Source organism: Neovison vison, chromosome 12 (assembly GCF_020171115.1).
Source record: "Neovison vison isolate M4711 chromosome 12, ASM_NN_V1, whole genome shotgun sequence".
Taxonomy (NCBI): domain Eukaryota; kingdom Metazoa; phylum Chordata; class Mammalia; order Carnivora; family Mustelidae; genus Neogale; species Neogale vison.
Window position 1 is genome coordinate 88,916,445 of NC_058102.1, and position 15,706 is coordinate 88,932,150.

Below are 15,706 nucleotides of genomic sequence, written 5' to 3' on the forward strand. Positions count from 1 at the left end.
ATGTCAATCCCCCACCACTACCCTGTCCCTACCTGCTGGGTGTTCAGCTATTCTCACTCTTGCACACCAGAATATTCTGGTGGCCCCACCACAATCCTAGGGTTAAAGCCTGTACATTCGAAGTGTGTCTCCCCACCCTCTCCCCACCTCTCCCCTTGTTCCCCTCAACCCCTTCTACCACCTTCACCCAGTCTGACCCCCCTGATCCCCCGTTTTCCCATAAGAACATTTCAAACGTTGCTCTTCCTCTCCTCTTCCTTAGGCTACTTTCTCCCCTCAGCAGTGGGTTTTCCCAAGACCCCATTATCCATCATCTCTGGCCTTTTGTCTTTTCCCTTTGCACACATTTCGCCTGTGACTCCCACACACCATCCCTTCCCCCTTCCCTTCAGACAGTAGGCCCCTCACTCCCCACCAGAGTCCCTTCGCCCCTTCATCCCCCATGCATACACATGAACCGGACTCCACGTTTTTCTGCTTCATCGCAACTCCCGCCCTCTCCTTCTTCCACCCCTCCCCACCCTCTAGTGCCTCCAGCCAGCTGTCCAGCTCCCAAATTCCGGCCACGAGTCCCGGGAACAAAGCAAGAAAAATCAGAGTAATTTGGGAAGTAAACAGAAACTGGGAAGGGAGCGGGGGAGAGAAAAGTGGGGAGGACCCAGGTGGGGGGGGCCCTCTCCAGTCCCACCCAGTTTAGGGAATGCCCCTGCCTTCTCCCCCACCCCCCCTTCACCTGGCTCTTAAAGGGCCCGGCCCCTGACCGGCGGCTACTTAAGGCAGAGGGGCGGCGGCGGGCAGCAGCTGCGCTGCGAGGGCTCTGGGAGGAGTGGACCGGGCAAAAATCCTGACCATGACCCCCCACAGGCTGCTGCTGCCCCTGCTGCTGATTACTCTGCTGTTCGCTGCCCGTTCAGAAGCCGCCTTGGCACGGTGCCCAGGCTGCGGGCAGGGGGTGCAGGCAGGTTGTCCGGGGGCTTGCGTGGAGGAGGAGGATGGGGGGCCACCGGCGGAGGCCTGTACGGAAGCTGGGGGCTGTCTCAGGAGGGAGGGGCAGCAGTGCGGGGTCTACACCCCCAACTGCGTCCCAGGACTGCAGTGCCACCCGCCCGAGGAAGAGGAGGCGCCTTTGCGGGCGCTGCTGCTGGGCCGCGGCCGCTGCCGCAGGGCGCGCGGGCCCCAGGGTGAGTCGGCGCCCCGCCCCTGCCCCGCCCACGTGAGCCCCGCAAAGCCCCGGGCAGGGTCCTGGAGAGCAGGCACCTGCCAGCCTCTGGGTTCTGTCAGTGATGCTTCTTCTTCCTAGCCCGGGGCCTGGGGGGTGGGGGGGGGGTGGGGGGGCACGTTTTGAGTGTGAAGGGACAAGAGCGGGAAGCAACTAGAAGGTTGGGGTGTGGCTACAGGCTCTGGGGACAAAGCAGGGAAATGTCTGAGCTCTGAACCTCCCCCCACCCCCAATTCATTTCCTCTTGAAGGGAAAGGAGCATGGAGGGGTTTAGGGCCATGCCATATGCCACAGCATCCCTACTCCTTCCCTCAATCCCCCCCACCTCCATCCCCCCTCCCAGCTGGAGAAAGGACCCAGATGTTGTTCCCAGCTTCCATTTGGAGAAGGAGAGAAGGGAATCCAGACTCCAAAATCCTGCACACACTGAGAAATAGCCCCTCCTTCTCCCCTTAATATCAGGGTGTCCAAAGCACCTGAGCATGGGCTCTAGAACAGAAGATGTCCCAAACCCAGAATTGTTTCAGACTAGACTAGGGTCAGAGGGCAGGCTCTGGGGGCCTCAAGAGAAGGGAATAGAGGTGGGAAAAGAAGGAATCTGCCAAATCAGGGTTATGATTTAAAACTGCTCAGAACCCTCCACCCACCCTACCCCACCCTACCCCAGGGAGGAAAATAGAAGTCTGAGTCATTGGGTGGGTAGGACAGAAGTGAGTCAGAATCCAAAAGATGGGGGGCAGCAAGGACAGGGGAGGGCAGGAAATGAAAGCAGTCCTCCCCACCCAGGGGCTCCTGGTTTCTTTCATGGGAAGGGATGAGAAGTTAACTGGGAGTTTCTTTCAGTCCAAATGCCTGTGTCCAGACTGCTAGGGATCCTCCTAGAAAGGGTTGTCTAGGTGGGTCAGAGAAGGTAGTGGGAGCATGGTTGTGGTAGGGTGCTAAATGGAGGGAATGAGGGGCAAGGTCTGAGAAGGGTGGAAGAAGGATCAGAATCAGGATTGCAGAGGGACTGGCTCTTGAGCTGCGGGTATAAGGCAGGTGGGAGCAACTGTCTAGGCTTGAGGACTGGGTACTTGAGCAGAGCTTGTCTTTGGGCATGGAAAGGAAGAGCTGATCCCTTTGGGGCCATAATATCTAATTTTACAGCTGGGACAAGTTCCAAGCAGTGCATACTCCCCTCCCTGCCTTTCCTCACCCTGACATCCTGGTGGTACCAATTTACTTCCTCACCCCCTCCCGTCCTGAGCTTTCCTAGGCTCCCCAGACACCATGTATGACACTTTCTCCAGAGCCAAGAACGGCCCGAAGGTTAGAAGTCCCTCATTCCATGCATCTTTGCAATCTGTCCTCTGCCTGTCCTGGTCAAGGGCTGGGTACCTGCTCCTGGGACCCCTGGGGTTGAGGTGGGTTGAGATATGGGGGACCAGAAGGGAGAGGTCCCCACTGCGGTGCCCCAAAAGTAACCATGTCTAAAGCCTGGGAGGGATGGGCTGAGTCACAGCAGGTTCACACCAGGGACACACATTCCACTTGGGTCCCCGCTAACCCCCTCCCACAGCCCTTGCTCTTCTGCCTCATCTCCCTGGCTTGGTGCACCCCCTGCTGGCTTCTGTGGGGAACAGCCAGGTCTTTTCACCACAAGCCCAAGGCCTCCCAATATATTTGTACTTACACTCTGTGTTTGCTTTCCAAAGTGCTTCTGCCTTAAGACTAGTCTGGACATACTGTCAGGAAAGGTAATATCCCTCTTTGTCAGAGAGAGAAACTGAGGCCAGAAGAAGGTACAGGTGGAGGCAAGTTCTAACTGACCTTATTTCCACTGCTTGGAAAGATCTTTTCTTCCTCCCACTTCAGGGAGTCAGGGTGAGCAAGGCTCTCTTCCATTTGGTTCTGGTCTTTGACTCCCAATTTCTGGACTCTTCCTCCCCATTCCTCTTGTGGCTGTAGGAGAGAATCCTAAGGAGAGCAAACCCCAAGCAGGGACCACTCGTCCCCAGGATGTGAACCGCAGAGACCAACAGAGGAATCCAGGGGCCTCTACCACTGCGGGTCGGCCCAGTCCTGGGGGTGTCCAAGACACTGAGATGGTGCGTTTGCGATTGGCGGAGAGCCGGAGGGGTGGGGAGCCCTGGAAACTCCCATCACAGGCTGTCCCCTTGGGCATGGAGAGTTTTCCCACATGCACGTTCTGGGAGCCCACTGGGGAAGCCAGGGATGGCATGGTGAAGTTAGGCTGGGCTGGTTCCAAGCTGCGTGCTCTCCCTCCTACCAGGGCCCGTGCCGCAGACATCTGGACTCAGTGCTCCAGCAACTACAGACTGAGGTGTACCGAGGGGCTCACACCCTCTACGTGCCTAACTGTGACCATCGGGGCTTCTACCGGAAGCGGCAGGTGAGGCCCCTTGTCTCCTCTCTGCCCCTTGGTCCAGCAGCACAGGTGCCTACCAGGGATGGTGTGAGGGGCGCTTACAAAGGGCATTAAGGAGACTGTCCCTGCCTTTAAGATCTTCCCACTTTAGGACCCACACAAACACAGAGAACAGCCACATGCTATAGTAATGGAGCCAGACTGCCTGACTCGGGAATGCCTAAGTCCCGGGCTCACACTGGTGAGACCGCTCTGGTCACCTAGGGGCCTAGGGGCTGTGAACTCACAGGGGGAATTTGCATTTCTTTTTTTTTTTTTTTTCTTAAGATTTTATTTATTTATTTGACAGACGAAGATCACAAGTAGGCAGAGAGGCAGGAAGGGAAGCAGGCTCCCTGCTGAGCAGAGACTCGATCCCAGGACCCTGGGATCATGACCTGAGCTGAAGGTAGAGGCTTTAACACACTAGCCACCCAGGCGCCCTGAGAATTTGCATTTCTAAGCTGTCCCTAGTGCTGATGCCCGAGGCTGGTTTAGGAACCGCACCTTGACAATTATGGTTCAGGCCTGGAAGACTAGGGCCAATTGAGTGAGTGGAGAAGAATAGAGCAAGAGACTCAGTACCCATGGGCCCTTCTGTCCCTCCTGCTGGAACCTGACAGTGGCTCCTCTGATCCTCTGTGCCTCTCTCCCCAGTGCCGCTCCTCCCAGGGCCAGCGCCGAGGTCCCTGCTGGTGTGTGGATCGGATGGGCCAGCCCCTGCCAGGGTCCCCAGATGGCGATGGAAGCTCCTCTTGCCCCTCTGGGAGCAGCGGCTAAGACTGGAGGGCTGGAGTGGGGAGATGCAGCAGGGCCCCTGGAAGGAGCATGGGGCTACCATCTTGGGTCATTTGTTGAGTGATGAGTAACTCAGGAGCCCTGAGCCCCATACCCCACCTTCAGGCCCTACCCCCACTGTCCCCCCTCACCCCTAGACCCCACACACGGGAAGATTATTAGAGTGGGCTTTGGGTGTGAATAAAGCTGTGTTGGGGGTCTCTGGCCTACGTCTCTGTGTCTCTACATCTCACATGTATGGAGCCCCAGCCCTTCTTTCTCCCACTTTCCGGCCACTGGCGGAGGTTTCCAACCCTCAAGCCTCTCCCAGCTACCCACCAGGGAATGGGAGCAGGACAGACATGGAGGCCATGGCCTTTTTCTCAGTTTGTGACCTTGTTTCTAACACTAATATTTGGACACAAGGGGAGAGGGGAGAGAAAGGATTAATAGTTAATCCCCAGCCGGAACCCAACAAAGAGGAACTCTCGAAACCCTTACCTTTCTGTTACATTCTACAAAAAGGGAAGGAAAGTCTTGCTTATCAAGCCCCTCCCATGGGCCAGACCCTGGAGCGTGGGCTTCTGGGTGGACTTCCTCATTGTGTGCTTACAATAACCTTGTCAGGTAGGGACTTTTGCCCCTGTTTTTACAGAGGAAACTGTGGCTTCCAGTATTTGGGTCAAGTGCCTGAAGTTACACAGCTGGTAGATGGAGATTTAAATCTTGTTCTTCCGTCTGTGACAATGCCTGGCCTTCCCTAGACCCAGAATAAGTGTTTGTTTTGCGTCCTCTCTGCCCACACGCTAACCCCAGCAGGTGTAGGGAAGAGCTGCCGCTTGGGGGCCTTGGCACCCAGCCCCTCCTGGAGGGGCCACAGCATCACCTTTGTCACAGGTGGCACCCCATCATAACATGAATCACACGCGTACAACATGCCTTATCGCTCTAAGGGAGCCGAGCTCACTGTTACCTGAAGAGCCTGCAGGCTGCTGGGAAGGCGAGCGTGCTGGGCGACAAGCCCCCCTCCCCACGACACACAGAGATGTAAAGCCACCGTTCTAGAGGGAGGCGTGGCTCCCTCAGCCGGACATCTGGGTGGCGGCTTGGGCTGCTGGGGGTGGCAACCATTCCTGGGACAGCCAGCACTCTGGAACTGAGAAGCGTTACCCTCTAACCTCCTGAGCTTCTGGAGGTTCCCTCCTCCTGAAAGGACTTTAGTCTTTGGAGCTGTCGGATGAGCTGAGTGAGATAAGAGCTTGGCAGGCTGCGAAGGAAGGGAGGGGACACTTCTCCGCCACTTCTCCGCTGCCTGCTGACCCGTCAAGACTCACATCATGGAGCCAAAGGCAGCCCGATTGCGGAGGGGAGAAGGGTTGAGAGGAGAGCAAGAGGACCGACCCTCAGCAGAAGGTGAACCGCCCTGGAGGGGTGGGCAGAGAGCTCAAGGGAGCTGGAGGTGGGGACGCCTTGTTGAGGGCGTCCCTCCTGTCTTGGGAGGCAAGGGAAGGCAGCCACTGTCTCTGCCCCTCACTGCCCAGCCAGGAGAGGGAAGTGAAAAGAGATATTCAGAGCTGAGGCCTTGCCCTATCTTGTGGGCTCTTTCACTCCTGAGGGTGAACCGAGTAACTTCCCGTTTCCCAGGTAATGTCATCAGGCTCCCAGTAGCCTCCTCACCCTCTGCAAAAAAAACTTCCCCTTCTGGTCACCCCACCGTAATACAAGATACTCCCCTGGTTGGGGGCAGGGAGGCTGCTGAGCTGACAGGGTTTCCTGGACAGAGGAGGCTTCTGGGTCTGTCTGAGGTGGCAGCCTAACTCCTCCCCCTTGGATATGCCCTTTGACCCCTCCTCCTAGGAAACACTGAGAAGGACAGAGGCATGGACTTGGTGCAATGGACCCGCCATATGGAGGTGAGGGAAGTCAGAGGTCAAAAGGGACAGGTCTTGGGAGTGGAGGGGCTCAAACCCTTTAGATGAGGTGAGAGCTAAGGGTTAAGATAAAGGGGTCGGAAATACTTCCCAGGAGACCAGGGGCCAAAAGTCAGCCAGTGAACAGTCTTCTGTTGGCGGGATAAACATCAGGAGAGGGAAGGCTGGGGAGAGGGAGAAGACAGTAGGGTCAGAGAGGACAAGGTGGTCGGCCTCCAGACCCTGGCCGTGGAAGTGGCTTTCCTTGGTCCTCACTGAGAAGCCAGGGAGAAAGAAGTCTGGGGGAACCCCTGGGCCAGAGCCTTGCCTGTTCCCAGCACTTAATGACATGGCTGGTGCACAGAGAAGCTTAGCAAATACATGGTGAACGAGAGGACGGATCACTGGGAGAGCAACCACCGGCCTGCCCTGCTCTGTCCCATAGGCGGTGAAGATGCAGCTGTTGGAGCAAGCTCAGGGACCGCTGATGGAGCTGCTGGACCGGGCCATGTGGGAGGCCGTTCAGTCCTACCCACCGCAAGGTGGACCTCCGCCCTCCGCGCCTCCAGATTCCTCAAGCAAGTGAGCGTCTGAGGAGCTGGGGGCTGGGTTCATGTAACAGGTGCCTCTTCCGTGAGAGTTATGAGCCCTAACTCAGTGTGGGCATGACCCCGACGTCAACCTTCTCTCTGTTGTCCTTATGGCCTCTGCCTGCCTGACACTGACCTCCACCTCTGGGCCTTGTTCTGCCCTGGCCCTGACCTTCCACCTGGTCCTGCTCTCTGGCCCTCACCCTGATCTTCCTCTACTACCGCTCCCAAGTATCCACCTTCGGCAAGGCTCTGCTCTCTGCCCAGAACCGTCTTCTCTCATGTCCTGACCCAGAACAACTGTCTTCATTCAGGGCCCGGGAGCCATCCCTGGGGAAACGGAAAATTTTCATCATCCGAAAGTCCCTGCTTGAGTAAGTCCACATCACCGACCCGGGATGGGAGGAAAAGAAAGAGCTTTGGCTGGGGTCCAGGACCCCTCGATTCGAATCCTCAGGTTCTAGGGGTTTGGAGGGAAGACTTGGAGAGAGCTTCTAAAGTTCATGTTCCCCATTTGCCCTGGGCATGATTGTGGAAGAAAGGCCACCTGGATGAGAAGTCCCAGCCATGTCCCAGCCCTTAGCTGCAAGTTCCCAATCACTGGTCCCCATCCCACATGTGTATCACGCCTGAGCGGTCCCCATGACCTTGAAGACCCTCCCACACCAACATCCGGGCCCCTGTCCCTGCAGCGAGCTGATGGAAGTGCAACATTTCCGTACCATCTACCACATGTTCATCGCTGGCCTGTGTGTCTTCATCATCAGCACCCTGGCCATCGACTTCATCGACGAGGGCAGGTAGGCCCCCCTCCCGCCTGAGATAGGCACACAGATCAGACCCCTAGGTCCCCAGTGTTCCACCTGCCACTGGCCTGAGCAACCACAGCTCAACCCCCCCCCACTTTGATCCTTTGATTACTGGATACACATCACCATCGCTTCCAACAACCTTGCCACCTAAAAGACACTTAGACTTCTTCCTTCCACAGCCTTGGATGGCCCTTGGTCTGCCTCCCGGGTCAGCTACTCTGCAGACATTCTGTCTCCTGCTCAAATAGTTCTCAGTAGCAACCATGCCCAGATCTATGTGAACACACAGGCACACTTCCTACCTCTCACACTCCCTCCCAAGTCAGCACTGTTTGATCCAAGTAACTTCCATTGGGCACCTTCCAATTCCCCGACCTAAAGGCCAGAGATGAGAGCCAGACCCCATCCCAGTCTCTGAGGCACTCCCAGTCTTGTGGGGAACCCAGACATGCCCACTGACATCCCCCCAGAGCACTGCCAACTCTGGGGATGAGTCGTAGAGAGGTGAAGAGCCCGGGATGGGGGTCTGTATTTACACCTCCCCTGTCTCACCGGAAGTACAGTTTAGGAAGCAGTAAAAAGAAGAGGACCAAGAATCTGTGGGTTCAGCAATAGAATCGCCTTCTGGCAAAATCGTTATTAATTATATGAGGAATAGAAGGATCAAATCTCAGTAAAGAGTTCAAATACACGTAAAAGTGACAGACCTTCCTGAGCACTCCACCAGCCCCAGACCGCTGTCAGAGATAACATTTTTAACAGTTTGGAGAGTTTCCCTCCAGGGCATTTTCCATGCGTTCACATCCACATGAGCATAAAAACCAAGAAGGTGTCTGTTGTGAGGCTTTGCATAAATAAGATACTTACTGTACTTACGGTTGTGTTTTTACTCCTTAATAACTTATCTTCCTATCTTAAAGATTTTTCCATGTCAGGCCACTGTCCTCTACTCACTCATGGACATTTAGGTAGTTTCCAATTTTTCCCTGTTACAAACCATACAATCTAAACACAAGCAAATAAAACACCCAACGACCTGCTTTCTACTAACTCCGTCTACAACCCATACACTCCAAAAGAATACAACTAACGGAAACCAAGGCTAAACTCTGAATACCCCATATTTTAATACCAGCAGCATACAAAGTTCTGAGCCCTCCTGCAACACCTAAGATTCAGAGAGCTCTAAAGGTCATGTGTAAGCAAAATCACCCCACGATTGAGTCTTTTCAGGCAATACCCTGTGCTAGAACTTCAGGACAACGGAGGTGCCATCTTGAAAGCCTTCACATATGGGGCGCTGGTAACTTTCACAAAATACCTCAGTTTGTCTTCCAAGAGCTCTGACTGCAAAGGGAGGGAACAAAGATGGGCCACACATTTGTCTCCTTTGTTTCTCCCTCTCCATTCCAAGGCTGATGCTGGAGTTTGACCTACTGATCTTCAGCTTTGGACAGCTGCCCTTGGCGCTGATGACGTGGGTCCCCATGTTCCTGTCCACTCTGCTGGTGCCCTACCAGGCCCTGCGGCTATGGGCGAGGCCCCGGGCTGGAGGGGCCTGGACACTGGGGGTAGGCCTAGGCTGCGTGCTGCTGGCGGCCCACAACGCGGTGCTCTGCGTCCTCCCAGTCCACGTGGCCCTGAAGTATCAGCTCCCACCGGCCTCGCGCTGTGTCCTAGTGTTCGAGCAGGTGATGGGCGAGACGAAGCTGGGGGCGGGGCTCCGGGGGGAGGCCACTAGATACTATAGTACTGGTGGGGGCGGAGCTAGTTCCTAGGGGCGGAGTCCGTCTTCAAGGGTTTGAACGCACCAGCGGGGGGCTCTGAGGAAATTTGCTGCTGTGCAAATGAAATCGGACTTTGCGAGGAGTCACCGGTATTGGCTGACTGGAGGCTCCGCCCTGGCCTTTCCTGTACCCGTTTACCCTTGACTCGTTCCAGGAGCGACCTGTTAGGCTATAAGACTATCAGACAAAAAGATAAAATACGGGCTTTGACAGTACAGATTTTGCTATCCACCTGCCTCTCTTCCGCAAAGGAGCACACAGAGATGTTAAGTGATTAGCTCAAAGCCACACAGCAACTTAACCTCCTTTCCATTCCATCTCAGGTCAGGCTCCTGATGAAGAGCTACTCCTTCCTGAGAGAGGCTGTGCCTGGAGCCCTTTGTGCCAGAGTAGGTGAGGCCTTGCGCGGGCCCCGCTGTGAACTCAGGCCTTTTGGCTGTTTGAGTGAAGTCAGCGGTTGCAGGATTCTCATACAAGCTCTGGCTTCCTGATCCTGTGCTGCCCCCAGGGCAGAACTCTGGCCTCCCAACTGGACTCTGTGGGCCTTAGTCATCAGGCATTCTCAAGTCCAGCCTCTGAGATATGGCGCTTCTGACACCCAGGACTTCCAGCACTTTCCAATTTCCAGGCCTAGCCTGGAAAGACCCAGGGTATGAGAGCCTTATATTAGGAAGTCAGAACAGAAGGAGAGAAAGAATGTGTGGTGGAACTTGTGGGTGCCAAATGAAAAATGACAAAGCAGGTCCTGTACCAGGAAGTAGGGCGCCTGGAATGGAAGCAAAAGAAGAGGGTCAAAAGAGCAGCTTCAGGGGCGCCTGGGTGGCTCAGTGGGTTAAAGCCTCTGCCTTTGGCTTAGGTCATGGTCCCAGGGTCCTGGGATTGAGCCCCACATAGGGCTCTCCACTCAGCGGGGTGCCTGCTTCCTCCTTTCTCTCTCTCTGCCTGCCTCTCTGCCTACTTGTGATCTCTGTCAAATAAATAATAAATAAAATCTTAAAAAAAAAAAAAAAAGAGGAGCTTCAGCTCCTGCGTAGTCTCACCTTGCCTGCCACACCTCCAGACTCAATATCCAGCCCCTCACCCATCTCCTGAACCCCTGTCCTACCCAGCCCTCCACCCACCCGGCCCTTCCCCAGTCCCCACCCCTCTCCCACTCTCTCTCCCTTCCCCCTTCACTGACAGAGCCCTCTCACTCTTCCCCAGGAGACGGCAAACAAGCCCCCAGTTTCTCCAGCTACCTCTACTTCCTCTTCTGCCCTACACTCATCTACAGGAAGACTTACCCCAGGTAAGACCCTGTACCTCTTTCCCAAATGCCCAGGCCCATCAGGGACATTGCCCTTCTCTTTTCCTCTCTCTGGGGTCTTTAGCCTCACTCCAGACCCTGGCCAGTTTCTCAAGAAGCTTCCCATAATTACAATGGGAAATAAGTGGCAGGTAGACTATCCCTTCTGCCTTGCACAGCCCATGGTGACACGAGAGTGACCAACTGTCCTGGCTTGCCAAGGGCTGCCCCAGTTTTAGTACCAAAAATCCTCCACCTTGGGAAACCGGTCAGTCTGGAGCAAACTCCTGATGGTTAGTCACTTTAGTTGACATTCGAGCTAAAAATCCATTTGCCGTGTCTAGTATGGATGGTGCAGAATGTTCTAGACCTTTACCTCCCCAGATTATCCTCCCAGGCCTGAGGAACTTCGGGAGATTTGGAGAGAGGGCCTGTGCCCCTGCAGGCAGGGAACAAAATAAAAGGTTGGGAAACATGTTATCCCCATTGCTGTTGCAGGACACCCAACGTCAGGTGGAATTATGTGGCCAAGAACTTCGCCCAGGTCAGAAGATGGGGTAGAAGGGCACACATGTGGTGGCTGAGGGGGTATTTCTGGGAGTGAGATGGGGAATGCTGGGGAGGAGGGCAGAGGGTGCTGCTAAGGTAAGAGGAGGCAGGTGCTGGGCTAGAGTCCAATTCCAGAAGGAGGGGAAGCTGCTTGTGACTCCTCTTAAAGTGACATGTCCCTCACTCCGCCCGCACCCCTCCCCAGGCCCTGGGCTGCGTGCTGTATGCCTGTTTCATCCTGAGCCGTCTCTGCGTTCCTGTCTTTGCCAACATGAGCCGGGAGCCCTTCAGTTCTCGGGCCCTGGTGCTCTCCATCATGCATGCCACATTGCCAGGTGCGGCCACCAAAGGCAGGGCTGGGGAGGGTTGCACCCGGGTGAAGGCTTCCCAGTAGGGGACTTCTCCCTCCCCTCCCTCTTTCCCTTCAGTCAGGTTCAACACCTCCTGCCTCTGGAACCTCTCCCACCTGTGGCCCCTCCCATCATGGCTCACTTCAGATGACCACTCCACTCTCTCTCTTTCCACATTGGCCTTCTCACCTGTCTCCTTACCCCTTCAATCTTTCCTCCCTTGCCTGCCCCCGACGAACATCCCTCCTCCAGGTTAGTCATTCCCCACCCTGGTTCAAAAACTCCAATGACTCCTCATTGCTGGCCTCTCCAGATACAGTTTGACCCCTTGGCCTGGCATTCAAGGCCTCTTCCCAGAAAGCCCCTCCTGTCTTCTCATCCTGCCCCAGGCCCTGCCCATTGCTTGAAAGATACTCACTTTCAGGCCTCCAGGCCTTCGCTGATACTGGTCCCTCAGCTTGGACTTCCTTTCCCCATTTTCCAGCGGCAAAGTCCGGTCTGTTTTGGGGGCCTCCTCCTCCAGGAAGCCTTTCAGTTTTAGCCATCAATCACCATGACCCACCCTTTTTCAGCACTGCTAAGCCCATCAATGGCCACCATGCTTAGCTCCCAGCACACTTGACTTTGATGCATGGTTGGACATGTCTCCGTCCCTATCTCAGCCTCTGTCTCTCTCTCTGCTCTCTCTCTCTCTTCAACCACTCCATGAACTCCTGAGGGTCAGGGGTTTTGAGTTTCATCTGTGCATCCCTGGCATCCAACATGGGGGTCATGAGCAGATGGATGGATTAATAAATGCATGAGTTAGTGAGTGACAAATAAGTGGTTGGTAGGATTTGGGGCCCTGGTTGTCAATGAGGGGCCCTTGGAGCTTCCCAGGGGATCCAGGTGGGCCAGTCTGACCTTCAGCCCTTGTCCCCACTCACCAGGCATCTTCATGCTGCTGCTCATCTTCTTTGCCTTCCTCCACTGCTGGCTCAACGCCTTCGCAGAGATGCTACGATTTGGAGACAGAATGTTCTACCGGGTGGGGCCTGGACCTGACCCCTTGGGAGCTGGATGCAGTGAGGGCTGGAGAGTGATCTGGGGATGTTGGTGCCTCCATGGGGTGTCATCTCCGCTGTGCCATCAGTCTCCCACATGAGAAACGGGCTTCCCTGGATATGGTTCTGATGTCACCCCTCCACCTCCCGACTAGCCAGGGCCAAAAGCTCTCGTTCGCATCTTACTTTGGAATCGTCTTCCCCTGAGAGGGAGCAAAGGAGGGAGGTCCCAGATCCTGAAGAGGCAGCTGGGAGAGTGCCTGCTGTCTCTCTTCAGCCAGGGGCCAGCCCTCTGGGGAGCACTGGGACAGGGTGCAGGAAGCAAGGAGTAGCAGCTGGGGCCCGAGAAGAGTCAGGACCCTGATGCTCACCTCCTTCCCCCAACCCTGACCCCATTCTTCCTCCAGGACTGGTGGAACTCAACGTCCTTCTCCAACTACTACCGCACTTGGAACGTGGTGGTCCATGACTGGCTATACAGCTATGTCTATCAAGATGGGCTGTGGGTACGAACTCAGCAGACCCCCCACACCACCAGCTCCCATAGCTAGTAGAATCTTTCCAGGACATGCTCTTTCTCTCTGTCTACACCATTCACATTTTCCAGACCTAGGGGCCCCCTTGACCGCCATCTACGCTCTTCTACCCAACCCAGTGGGCAGAAAACCCTCCTTAGAGTCTCACTTCCTTCCTTCCTTATCCTTTTTTTTCTTTTTCAAAGATTTTCTTTATTTATTTGACAAACAGAGATCACAAGTAGGCAGAGAGAAAGGAGGAAGCAAGCAGGCTCCCTGCTGAGCAGAGAGCCCGGTGTGGGGCTCGATCTCAGGACCCTGAGATCATGACCTGAGCTGAAGGCAGAGGCTTTAACCCACTGAGCCACCCAGGTGCCCCCTTCCTTCCTTATCCTTAACTCCACTCCCCACAGCATTTACCGCTCCTTAGACTCCTCAGGAACATGTATATAGCGACTCTCAGTTACCAAGACTTTTCACATACGTGATCTGCACAGTAACCCTGACAAGTATCATTATATCCCCTTTTAAAGATTGCATTAGCCCGAAGAACTAATAAAATGCTCTTAAATAAGATATACCAGCCCTTCAGACCCCAAATCCCGTATTCTTTCCATATTCTTTGTACCATACACTCTTCTGGTTTCCTTAAAGAGGGGACTCTTTGTGGAGAAGTCTTGAGGAGACTTATTCCACCCTCCTCCCCCCACCCCTGCCAGCTCCTTGGCGGCCGGGCCCGAGGGGCCGCCATGCTGGGTGTGTTCCTGGTTTCTGCCGTGGTCCATGAGTACATCTTCTGCTTTGTCCTGGGATTCTTCTACCCCGTCATGCTGATACTCTTCTTAGTTATTGGAGGTGAGCTGGGTCTCCATGTGCCATGGGAGGGGGAGCCAACCAGAGGGAGGAAGCCTGGAGTCCTGCTTCTGGAAATTCCAGACTGACAGGGGAGGACACACCCCCTTCTGGAGGGGGAAGCATGAAAGTTAGGGTGTGAAGGAACTTGGGAACAGGGAGGGAGGCAGCAGGGGTTTTCTTGGGGGATGTGGGAGAAGATTTCTTGCCAGAGAGGAGCATCTGTGTGGAGCACACATAGAGGGAGACAAGGGGGAGACGTGGCATGAGGATGGAAGGTTTAGTATAAGATCCAGAATACTGCTATAGACAGAGGAATCCTGCTTTCACATGAGCCACTTGAGATCTCTATGGGTTGCTAGATCTGGGTTCAAGTTCCTGTCATCATTCCCCAGTGCCCTGGGATGAGAAGGCAGCCAGGGAGACGAGGTGTCTGGAGTTGGAGTAACAAGCTTTCCTCTCACATCAGGGCTGATGAACTTCATGATGCATGACCGGCACACGGGCCCAGCGTGGAATGTGTTAATGTGGACCATGCTCTTTCTGGGCCAAGGCATCCAGGTCAGCCTGTACTGCCAGGAATGGTACGCTCGGCGACACTGCCCCCTCCCCCAGGTAAGGGACCACGACCGTCACTCAGCTCCCCATCTAGAAGGACATACCTCCCCTCCACAACAGCCAGCCCTCTATTGTTCCCCAATTCAACAGTCATTTGGTCAGGGACCAGGGCCTGGTGTGGGGGCTTCTGTGTCTTGGATGTGTAGGGTGGGCACAGGGGAACTCACGTACAATTCACCTCTCTCCGGCACAGACGACCTTCTGGGGGCTGGTGACACCTCGATCTTGGTCCTGCCATACCTAGAGATCAGAGCACCCTCACTGCCCCGATGATACCACCAAGTTCTTCTCTGCCTGCAAAACCCGGGACCAGGGTGCCTCTCCCTGCACTCCTAGATCTAGCTCCAAGTCAAGGGGGCCTGGCAGGCATGACCGGGGAACTCCAGAGACGGAGATCCATGGACCCAGAGGGCCACTGAGCACAGACACGGAATGGTGGTGGCTCTTGAGCCTCCAGCCCCCTAGAGCAGGCACAGAGTCCCCACCTACCTCATGACTGTCCAGACTTGGGAAGACTTGAAGGATCTTACAGATCTGGTCAATGCAGGGTGACCTAAAGAAGCCGGGGCCGCCAAGGTTTGAGAAGGGTTTGGCTGGCTTTTTGTACTGTTTCCAGTACAATAATAAACTGTGTCTCTTTTTATTCACTCATTTGTTTATTCCTTCATTCATTCTTTGATGAAGGCCCACTTTGACAGGCACTCCGGAAGAGCTGGGTCCCCAAAGGCAAGACTGTGTGGTGGGAGGGGCTGAGGGTCTTAGAAGACATCCATTGCCTTTTTAATGCCATCCCCTCTCCAAAACCCAACTTTGCCCTCCTTTCCACCTCTATTCCTCCTTCACCTCACATTTCCACACCCCTTAATTCTTCTGCTCCCAGCAACCTCTGGCATATCTGGGACGGCCCACAGCAGACCCAGGAGAGGGAGTGCCTGTACAGACCTGATGCAATTATCTCACCTTCCTGAGCCCCATTTTCCACACTATAAGGG

At 55.0% G+C, this 15,706-nt stretch overlaps 2 protein-coding genes across 2 annotated transcripts; both read left to right on the forward strand.

Annotated features, from left to right (window-relative positions):
• Positions 1–601: 601 nt before the first annotated feature.
• IGFBP6 (insulin like growth factor binding protein 6) lies at positions 602–4,630 on the forward strand. Its single transcript, XM_044226848.1, has 4 exons — positions 602–1,181; positions 3,167–3,306; positions 3,492–3,611; positions 4,284–4,630. Exons 1-4 carry the CDS (start codon positions 851–853, stop codon positions 4,404–4,406), a joined length of 714 nt encoding a protein of 237 aa, XP_044082783.1. The 5' UTR covers positions 602–850; the 3' UTR covers positions 4,407–4,630.
• Positions 4,631–5,512: 882 nt separating this feature from the next.
• On the forward strand, positions 5,513–15,361 carry SOAT2 (sterol O-acyltransferase 2). Its single transcript, XM_044227453.1, has 15 exons — positions 5,513–5,816; positions 6,261–6,316; positions 6,759–6,895; positions 7,218–7,277; positions 7,596–7,703; positions 9,130–9,406; positions 9,826–9,895; positions 10,706–10,790; positions 11,286–11,331; positions 11,542–11,671; positions 12,616–12,713; positions 13,137–13,235; positions 13,964–14,099; positions 14,566–14,711; positions 14,908–15,361. Exons 1-15 carry the CDS (start codon positions 5,741–5,743, stop codon positions 14,956–14,958), a joined length of 1,575 nt encoding a protein of 524 aa, XP_044083388.1. The 5' UTR covers positions 5,513–5,740; the 3' UTR covers positions 14,959–15,361.
• Positions 15,362–15,706: the final 345 nt, after the last annotated feature.